The 10,268-nt window shown below is 54.6% G+C and overlaps 1 protein-coding gene across 1 annotated transcript; it reads left to right on the top strand.

Annotated features, from left to right (window-relative positions):
- Positions 1-2,094: 2,094 nt before the first annotated feature.
- Positions 2,095-3,722, top strand: HMX3 (H6 family homeobox 3). Its single transcript, XM_006867423.1, has 2 exons — positions 2,095-2,476; positions 3,046-3,722. Exons 1-2 carry the CDS (start codon positions 2,095-2,097, stop codon positions 3,720-3,722), a joined length of 1,059 nt encoding a protein of 352 aa, XP_006867485.1.
- Positions 3,723-10,268: the final 6,546 nt, after the last annotated feature.

Below are 10,268 nucleotides of genomic sequence, written 5' to 3' on the forward strand. Positions count from 1 at the left end.
GGCATTTTGCAATTTGTTAAGTACAGTTCTGGTAGCGTAGTGGTTACGAATCGCGCTGCGAACCTTAAGATCAGCAGTTCGAAACTACCAGCTGCTCCGCGGGAGAAAGATGAGGCTTTCTGCTCCCGTAAAGATTTACAGCCTCGGAAACTCTGTACAGGGTGCCTTTTAGTCGACTCGACGGCATTTAACAACAACAATACAATAAGCACTGGATGGCAAACCACAAGGTTCGCTGTTCAAACCCATCAGCTGCTCCGCGGGAGAAAGATGAGTCTTCCTGCTCCCGCGAAGATTTAATAGAAATCCTATACAGGGCCACTATGCGTCAGAACAGACTCAAAGACACTTAACAAACAAACCCAAGGGAACAACCACAACCATTGTGTATGGAAGTGTCAGTCACACTGTTTCCAGATCCCCAGTGTCAAATTCTAATTTGTTTGTGGTTTAAATCTAGTCTTCCATGCTTGTCTCACGAAATGTTTTCAAAGTCGATGGAGTCCAGAGGCCCAGCTGGGTTCTCTGGAGACTGGGCAGCCTGGACATGCTGCAGACACCTCAGCCACTGCCAAGGCCGGAAGAAGGCACCCACTGTGCCTTTCGGATCCTATTGCTCCCACTTGAGGTGTTAGGAAGCTCTGACCACCAGCTGGGTGGGGAGGGTGGGGTTGTCTTCCTGGGATACAGTATTGCTTTTGGGGTGATGGGCTCGGAGTTCGTTCCCAAAGCCACGAGCAGAGGGGGTCAGAAATCGGGGGTGTCCTTGAACTCCTCGGTAGGTAGGTGCAGGAATACCACTGGCCCCATCGGCTCCTGGCTCCTCTGAGTGACGCGGACTTGGGCCGGCTCTGCGTTCACACGCAGGTGCTCCAAGACGCACACCCTTTCCTGCTCCTGCCAGTTTCCTGTTCACTCTTCGGTTTTTCCAGGACCAAAGGCCAAGGCCTCGTGGGTTCCTGAGCCGAAGGATGCAGTGCAAGAACTTCCACCCCGATTTCTTTCTTATCAGCTAGATAATGGATTCCCTTCTTATCGGCTAGATAGGGGGACGGAGGACTCAAATCTCCCTCCTCGTGGTGCGCGCATCTTAGCAGGTTTTGGGGAAATGTTGAGGCCGCCGGGCTCCAAAGGGTGGGGTAGTGCTGAGTTCACCGCGGACAGCAGGTCACGCCCTGCCGCCTGGACCCGCGCGGTGTGGCTCTCCAACCGCGAGGGGGCTACCCGGCTCTGTCCAGGCCCCTGGGGGCGGGGAAGAGGCAGCTGCAAGCGCAGATAACCCCGAAGTGACCCAGGCGGGCCCGCCCCGCCCCGCCCCGCCCCCTCCGGCAGGCCCGGCTTTGAGAAGCAGGTCCAAGAGCCGCCGGGGGGAAGAGGGCGGCGTAGGTTCTGGGCTCTGCACTACTGTTGACTGTCAGTGCGCTTCGGCCCCGGGCGCTGCCGGCTCCGCATCCCTCGCTCACCTCCTGCGTTTGCTGGAGCGCTCGGAGTGCCTCTTTAGCGAGGAGCCAATATCCTTTTGTACTAATAGGCTTGTCCTCATTTGCTGCCTAATTGGACTATATAAAGCCAATAACAGGCGGGCTCTTATAGCCCGAAGCCAAAGCGCCAAAATCCGAGGGAAGGCGAAGAGGGGGCGGTGGCGTAGGCGGCTGCGGGGCCTGGGCTCGGCTGCTGCGCCTTCTCCTGCCTAATCCCATTTGCCATTGTACGCGCCCAATCGCCGTATACTCCCCGCATTTAACTTGGATGACATTTTGATTTCATCATTAGCATCCGGCGCCGGATTGACGCAGCCCCAAGCCGGGGACTGCTCTTACTGCCTCCTCCCCGGGAGCCGCAGCCGTTTTGCCGCTTTGCTCCCTCTGTACAGCGGCCCGGCCGCTCCCTACCCGCCGCCCCCTCCCCCATGCGCACCCAACTGGCCCGGGCCTCACCCCGCCCTCCCGCCTCTCGACTTCGGCCCGGGGCGGCCCCCGACTTTGCGCCCCATAGCTGAGTTCCGTGGATGGTCTGATTTCCGGCCTCCGCCTCCTCGGCCACCCTTCTGTCCCGCTCCCTCCCTGTCCGGGACCCAGAGGAGGAGAGGGGACCATGCCGGAACCCGGACCGGACACACCTGGCGCCGCCAGCGCACAGCCACCGGCGCCGCCTCCCCCGCCTGCACCCAAGGAGTCCCCGTTCTCCATCAAGAACTTGCTCAACGGAGACCACCACCGGCCTCCCCCCAAGCCGCAGCCGCCCTCACGGACGCTCTTCGCGCCGGCCTCGGCCGCCGCTGCAGCTGCCGCGGCCAAGGGGGCCCTGGAGGGCGCCGCGGGCTTTGCGCTCTCGCAGGTGGGCGACCTGGCTTTCCCTCGCTTTGAGATCCCGGCGCAGAGGTTTGCCTTGCCCGCGCACTACCTGGAGCGCTCCCCGGCCTGGTGGTACCCCTACACCCTGACCCCCGCCAGCGGCCTCCTCCCAAGACCCGAAGGTATCGACCGCTCTTTGAACTTTTGCTGCCTCCCCCCGCCCCGCACCCATCCCACCTCATTCTGCATTGCCACCCACCCCCAACCCCTGTAGTCCTGGGGTCCCTGCACCCTCACTTCTGCTGCTGTCCCCTGTACATAACTCCTTTCCGCCCGCTCTGGTGCGCCGCACAGGCACCCAATCCCACTTGGGGTGAAATAGAAGTGGAGTTGGAGCCCAGAGCATAGTGCGACTCAGGAAAAGTGGTCTCGGAAGTGAGTCGGGAGGGCAGCCCGCGGCTGGAGCTGAGGAGGCGGCCTGGAAGCAGGGGACCACCCGGATGGCTCCAGTGGAGAGGCGAATCACTCCTTGGGGCCCCTGGCGGAGGCTCTGATGGGCGCGACCGTGCCAGCCCGATCTCTCTCTCAGGTCCTAGGGAGGAGGAGGGTCCCAGGACGGGGCCTCCAGTCTGGCGAGGCGGGAAAGGAGGCCCTCGGGAGTTAGGAGGCCAGCGTGGGGTGTAGGGGCTGCCGGGCCTCCCTGAAGGCTGTGTCCTTGTGCCTGTGTGTGCGTCCGTCTGTCTCTCCGCAGCCTCAGAGAAGATTCTCCTGCGAGACTCCTCCCCCGCCTCGGGTACAGACCGCGACTCTCCCGAGCCGCTGCTCAAGGCCGACCCCGACCACAAGGAGCTGGATTCCAAGAGCCCGGACGAGATCATTCTAGAGGAGAGCGACTCAGAGGAAGGCAAGAAGGAGGGTGAGGCGGCGCCGGGCGCGGCCGGGGCAAACATGGGCGCGGCGGTAGCCGCGGCGGGTGCCGAGGACTGGAAGAAGGGTGCCGAGAGCCCCGAGAAGAAGCCAGCGTGCCGGAAGAAGAAGACGCGTACGGTCTTCTCGCGGAGCCAGGTCTTCCAGCTCGAGTCCACCTTCGACATGAAGCGTTACCTGAGCAGCTCGGAGCGCGCCGGCCTGGCCGCGTCCCTGCACCTCACGGAGACGCAGGTGAAGATCTGGTTCCAGAACCGCCGCAACAAGTGGAAGCGGCAGCTGGCTGCCGAGCTGGAGGCCGCCAACCTGAGCCACGCTGCAGCGCAGCGCATCGTGCGGGTGCCCATCCTCTACCACGAGAACTCGGCAGCTGAGGGTGCGGCGGCCGCGGCGGCTGCAGGCGCCCCGGTACCGGTCAGTCAGCCGTTGCTCACCTTCCCGCACCCGGTCTACTACTCGCACCCAGTGGTCTCGTCCGTGCCGCTACTGCGGCCCGTCTGAGCCGGGAGAGGGGAGGAGAGGAGCACCTGGTCCCTGGAGAAGACTGGACCCGGCTGCAAGGCCGGGCGAGGGCGCCGAGTCGTCCAGCGGCCTTCCGAACCCAGGGTTTTGGGAGCGGGGCCTTGCCTCCTCTTCTCCCAAACGGTAGCGTTTTGTAAGTATTTGCAATGCGTTTTCGTGCAATTCACCCATACTCGATTTGAGGCGCTTCCCTCTTTTAGTTTTGTTTTATATTGAAAAAGGAGGAAGAAAACAAAATTTCCGGTTCAAATATTTCACCTGAAAGAAATTGTAAAGTTTCCAGTCCTCTCACTCCCTATCCACCCACCCCCAAAATTTGCACTGCGCTATGACTTTTTTTTGGTTTTATTTTTTATAGAAGGAAAATAAGCGCAACTACGAATCCCTGTAGTTTATTCATTTTCTATAGAAGTATTTTCAGAATTCCAGAGAGAGAAAATTCATGTTTTACTACTTTTATTTCTGGATTTCTGGGTATGACTCCCCCCCACCCCAGTCAAAAATCCTCTCCAATTTTCAGAATCTGAACAGGTTTCTATGAGAACCTCTACTTTGAATGCTTTTCTCCCTGGGAGAGTTCTGTCATAGTTTCTCCCTCCATCTATTCCATCCCTTGTGATGGAGGGATTCTTTAATTAAGTGTTTAAAGGAAAAAGACAGCCCCAAATCAGAATTCTGTGTATCGAACAAAATCTGGCCAATCTTGAGTGGTCTTATTTATGAGTAGCATTTTATCTGGGGGAGAGGGGTTCACTTGTTAGTAAATTATTACTAATATTACTATTGTTATTTTGTTCCCTGTTTTGAGAGAGTAATTTCGATATTAAAAGGCAAAAAAAAAAAAAAAAAAAAAACCACACAAAAAACCGAAAAACTTATCTTCTACCTTCTCCCCTTCCCTCCCTCCAGCCCCAGTAACTGTTGTCTTTTAATCTGTGCAATATTGTACAAAATTTCCTGCGAGTCCGGCTGGCTGCTGCCTCAGCGGAGGGAAGCAGATGCTTTCATATTATAATCATGTTCATTCTTGTAGGAAGATAAAGTTAACAGGGGTAAGGAAGCAACCAAGGATAGGTAGCGATGCTCAAAGGAGGAAGTTAGTAATACTGGAGCGCTTTAAGTGAAGGACAATCAATTTAGGGGAATTTTAACTTATTTGATAATGTACAGAATTCTTGTAAAGTTCACTCTCACTTCTGCGGGGCTTGCTCCGCCTCCCAGTCCCAGTCCCTTTTCTTTCTGTACGCTACACCTGTTATTCGGCTTTGCTTTCTCCTCATCTCTCCACCTCTGCCCATTGGGATCAGTTCCTTTTTAAGAAAAGTGGGGGGGCGTGACCACAACCAAAAAACAAAACACACACACACAAAATATTGTTACACTGAATGTTGTGAAATTGACTTAATTAAAAAAAAAGAAAAGCGAAGCCTTTCGTGTTCCAGAGTGTGTAACTTGGGACGATTTTTTTCCCAGAATTCTCGGGAATTCTTTTCTGTCTGGCTCTCGGCTGTCTCTGCGTTCGCTCTGAGGTCGACCTGGACGCCGGTTCTATAATCCTGGTAGAGGTGGAACACAAGCGGCTTTGTTCACGACCAGGGGCGCTTGCGTATCCCCCAGGTTTGAAACGCCCTGTGAGCAGGGAGCAAAGCAGGCAGAAGGAGAGAGGAGCTAGGGTTATCTAGATTTTGAAACCGAGCAGCGACAGCCGCGAGAACAGAAACACCGTGGACTTGGTATTTCTGAGCGCAGGGTTGCAGCTTCATCTTTGCTCCCGTCGGGCCTTCAGAGCTGAGCGCTCCTGGCTGGGGCATGTCTGGGCACTGACCAGCGAGTTGGGAGCCTGGGACGGGAAGGGGTGAAGTCTGGTGCCTACGGGGTGCTGGGGGGTGGGGTGGGGTGGGGCGGGCAACTAGCCTAGAGGACCGCAGCTCCAGGATGAGACGGGAACCTCCCCTAGGTCTTGGGGAACTGCGGCCAGTGCAGAAACGTTATCTGGACCCAGAGTGACAAGTGCCAAGAAACATTGTTTGTACCCACCCCCGGCAGGCCCTTCTTTGCCCAGAGGCACCGAATGCCTCAAGGGCTATCTTTCTGGGTCCCCTACTCCTGTCCCATAGGGCACTCCAGGTGGCTTTAAAGCTGCCACTAGCCGGCCAATGGAAGTCCAGTGCTTGGGCGCCCATAGTCAACTGGAGTGGCCGCCTGCTTCGGAGCTGGCGACCCAGGCAGTCAGGAAAGGGCTGAAAGCCTGGCAGGTGGCGGGGAGGAGCTCAGAGAGTACTGCATGAGGCGGCGCGCGTCCGCTGGGGAGCGCCTGCACACGTCTGGCCCTCGAACTCAATCGACACAATTGATTTTATTCTGGCAGAAACGTCGACTATCGTTTTCTGTTGATGGAAAACCGCCCCCAAATAAACCGGCATGCGTATTTATGGCAAAATTTTAGCCTGGCCTCCAGTGAAGATAGATCTCCCTTTATTTCCCTCTGGTTTGGAATAAAAACGCGGGCATGTGTCGTAAATGAAAAATAAACAGAAATTCGGGGTCAAAATATGTTGTGCCTTGTGTTACCTACAAACAGAGTGATGCCTTTTACTGTTGGCAATACTAACTGCGGGACAGGCCAATAACAGCTCATTAAAAATCATGTTGCAATAGCAAACATGTTCTTAGATTTTTACAGCCAGGACACGATGTTATCAAACGCCAAGAAAATACTTCTTTATTTGTGTTTGGATTCTGGAAAACGGTTCTTGACTGACTTGGTCTTTACAAAGTCAAGAAATAACTGGTTTGTTACAATCACCTTTATCCTTTGCCCAACTGCCCAGGCCTCCCTTCTGTTCTCTTGGTCAGTCCCACTGCCCTGAACTGCGTACCCCTCACCAATGGTGGGGTGCCACTGCGGCCCAAGTGTGAGTCTAGAAGCTCACAGGAAACTTCCACTTCCTTCCAATGGGGTGAGAATCAATACTTTTAGTGCTAGAGAATTCTTCTACGGCTGGTGCAGGGATACTGAATCCAGAAGCCACTGTGTGAGCAGCATCTTAGATGGAACCAGTCTCTCTGAGACCTTGGTAGCAGGAGAGGCCAAGGGAGTATGAGGAGGGACTGTCACATCTGGGAGAACTGGCTGCTAGGGTCATCTTTGCCCACCCAGAATGCCTCCCTTCCTGGAGCTTCTTGCAGGGCTTGCCTGGTGCTTGCAGAACCCACTCATCAGAAGGGGACCCTCCCAGGGGAGTGAGGGTGCTTTCCCCAACTTGTTTCCTAAAAGCCCCCCACCCAGTCCATCTGGGCACAGCTGGGCAGCCTGTGTTCCCTACCCTGAGACGGTGTACTGATACCCCATGTTACCCTTTCACTCCCTTCAGATAGTGAAACCCAGCCTTCTCTTCATTCACCCCAACTTCAGATCCTTCCTCCATCAGCATCCGAATGAATCGGTAAGTCACTGCAAATAGCATGTCTTTTCTGCTAACCCCTTTCTGCACCATCCAAACGGACACACATACAGAAGACAAACAGGCAGGATACTCTCACACTTGAGTCAAACACTCACCACACACTTGTACATAATTTCAGTTAAACAACCAGACAGCTATCCATGATCACAGGCTCCCAGCTTCCCCATCCATGTGTGTGTTTAGCATCACAGCTGTCTTGAAGGCGCCATGCAGTCACTAGGTACTTTGACGGAGGTGACTCTGGGAAGCTGCTTTTCTCTTTGGCCCCAGGCTAAGGAAATCAGGAGCAACCCTCCTGGAAAGGATTGGGCAGGGAGCAGGTGGAGACCACTTCTGCTGCAGGGAGCTGAAAACGCTAACGCCCTCTCTCCTCTCAAGTTACCTGGGACAAACTCACAAGTCCACCAACAGCCCACCGCAGACCCCCCATGCTCTGATAGGCTGGATCTGCACTTCAGGTCCCCATAATTTGGAGTGCTGCAGCTGTGAATGCTATTGGGAGACAGTGGACCCAACTCGGAGTTGTTTCTGTTGGCAACACAGATGTATTTCTTTGATTTAGTAGTAAATAGAACGGGTGTGTGTATAACAAACAGTAAGACAGCTATAAACGGCCCCTGCCGCTGGGTGCATCAAGCTATGGGGCCCAGGACGCTTAGGAGAGCCCCTCGTTCCCCGGGAGACTGGAGGTAGAGTCTAGAGACCAGGAGGCGAGAAGGTTGGTCGCGTTTGCTTTTTCTAATGTGGGCGCACGTTGGGCCAGCCTGAGCTGTGGGATTGGGGAATGGAGCAGCAGAGTTGGGAGGGCTCTGACTAGGCTTGCCTTCTGGGCCTCCTGGGAGCGGGGAGCGGGGAAGCTCCTGCCGCCAACCTTCTGATGCAGTATCTCAGCTCTGCCTTCACAAGGTCTACGGGCGGAGACCTTAAGGGTGCTTCCGAATGTCTGCCTCAGAGGTTCCCTTTTGCTCCACCTTTCCCCGGGTGTCCACGCCACGTGACCCAGTTTAGACTCCACGAAGCCTAAAACAGGGACAGAATCTTTATGTGGTGCAGGAACCGTGAACCCCTCGAAACCCCTGTTCTACACTCAGCTGGGCAGCCTCAGGGGACAAGGCCCGCGCCGGCAAGAACACGTGGCCTCGCTGTGACTCCCCGCACGGCTCCACCTCCTGGCTTCCCGCCCACTCGCAGCTTGGCAACCCCCCCAACGCCCCTCAACCACCCCACCCCCGGCCTTCGGGTGCCAATGATCTGGTGCGTCTGGGTGTAGGCGTTAGGGAGTGTGCACCGCAATGTGTGGTGTGCGCCCATCTGGGTGTGCAAGGCAGATGGCGTTGACCTTTTGACCTGCAAGCCTTTGGCGAAGTGGCAGCCCGGAGGCAGGGTCTGTGAAGGAAAGTAGGCCAATGGCATTGCGGAGCTCTGCCGAATGCCTCCGACTGGATCACGGGTTGAGATTTGGGGTGTAACTACACCCCGCGAGCCCCTTCTAAGTAAGTGCCCTAGAGGCTCGCCGGGTGGGAGAGTGCGGCTGCGAGCAACTGGGATCCATTTGTCGTCTGGGATTCTTCCCCACCCCTCGTCTCCAGGACCCGCTAGAAGCGCATTCGAGGGTCGGCGCAATTTCGGAGTCTTTAGGCAAGAGACAGCTGGAGGCTGCTGAGTGCCTCGTCGGAAAGTTCGTGACTCCGCACGTTGGTTGTTCCAGTTCAGGTTCCTTCCCTGACTGCTACTCCAGACGGATGAATCTCCGGGTTGAAACCGACCAAACTCCGGGCCGCCGCCTGGGTTCCAAAGGGCCCTCTACGGGTTGCGGTGGCTGGAGAGGAAAAAGAACTGGGGAGGGTTGGGGAGAGCCAGCGATAGAGCGCAGAGGACAGCCGGGGCTCCCAACACTTGGCAGGCCAAAGCGGCGAGGTGGAGTCACCTGGTGTCCCTCACCCGAGAGCTAACGTCTTAAAGAAATATAAAGAATCCCCTTCTTTCTTTTGAGCTCCTTTGCTGCCCTCGCCCCCCTTGGTGATGGAGTGCACGCATCAGATTTTCATCAAAGTTCTATTAAGTGAAACATAGGTTGCAAGGCACCCTTTGATTGAAACAGTTTAAATTTTAATTGTGTTTTTAATTTGACATATAGTTGCAGAAAGGAATGACACTGCGTCGCCAAGGGGCGGTCGATTTTCTTAATTTCTCCCAGAGGAATTGATGAGTCTATCAGGCCACTAGATTGGAAAGCCATTAAAACTCTCTGGTTAGGCTGTTAATTGGAACTTGATGGATGGGGGGAGGGGGGCTGTCGGGACTCAGCTATGCTGATCCAATCTTCATGACTTTCTGTTTTCCAATAAATTACACAATTCATTTTCCAGCTGCAGATTACATAAATTGTACACCTCTGGGGCTCTCTTTTTCAAATAGGGAGTCCTTTCCCCCAAAAGCCTATTGCAAGATGTCATTTGCACCAAAGAAGGAACAGCAGAGGCCCTTGAATGAAAATCGAAACATAATCAACGTTTATACTTAGAAAATTTATTGAGATCATTTTCTCTGGTATTTCCTTATTTTAAAGTTTGGACGCGCCATATATCATAATCCACTGGCCTAAAGGGGGGTTGGGGGAGACTGTGTTTAATATTTATCGAAGCTTGATTCCAAGATCAAACTTGTTTATGACTTCATCTGTCATTACGGAGGGAGCCTTCTCCCACTGTTACCCAGCTCAGTCAGCCTATTTCCCAACTGCCGCAGAGCAGAGAGGATCAATTTTTATTAGGCTCCTTGGCAAGTTTGCTCTGGGCCGCTTTAATATTGAGCAGCAGCTTAATCTCACCACCTAAACTTTAAGCGTCCTTGTAGTCTCGGAAAGTTTATCTTTCCTTGGGACTCGGTGATGCTTAATTCCTGGAATGGGGGGACGATCCCAAAGATGCTGGGGGGCAAACCTCCTGGCTATTAAATTGAATTGGGTAGCAGGAGGAGCTATCTGGAAACTGGCTGCTGGAGGGTGGGTGGGTGATACTGAGTTGATGGAATGCCATACTTGGAGATAAAGAGACCA

This window comes from Chrysochloris asiatica, unplaced genomic scaffold (genome assembly GCF_000296735.1).
Source record: "Chrysochloris asiatica unplaced genomic scaffold, ChrAsi1.0 scaffold00105, whole genome shotgun sequence".
In the NCBI taxonomy this organism is placed as follows: domain Eukaryota; kingdom Metazoa; phylum Chordata; class Mammalia; order Afrosoricida; family Chrysochloridae; genus Chrysochloris; species Chrysochloris asiatica.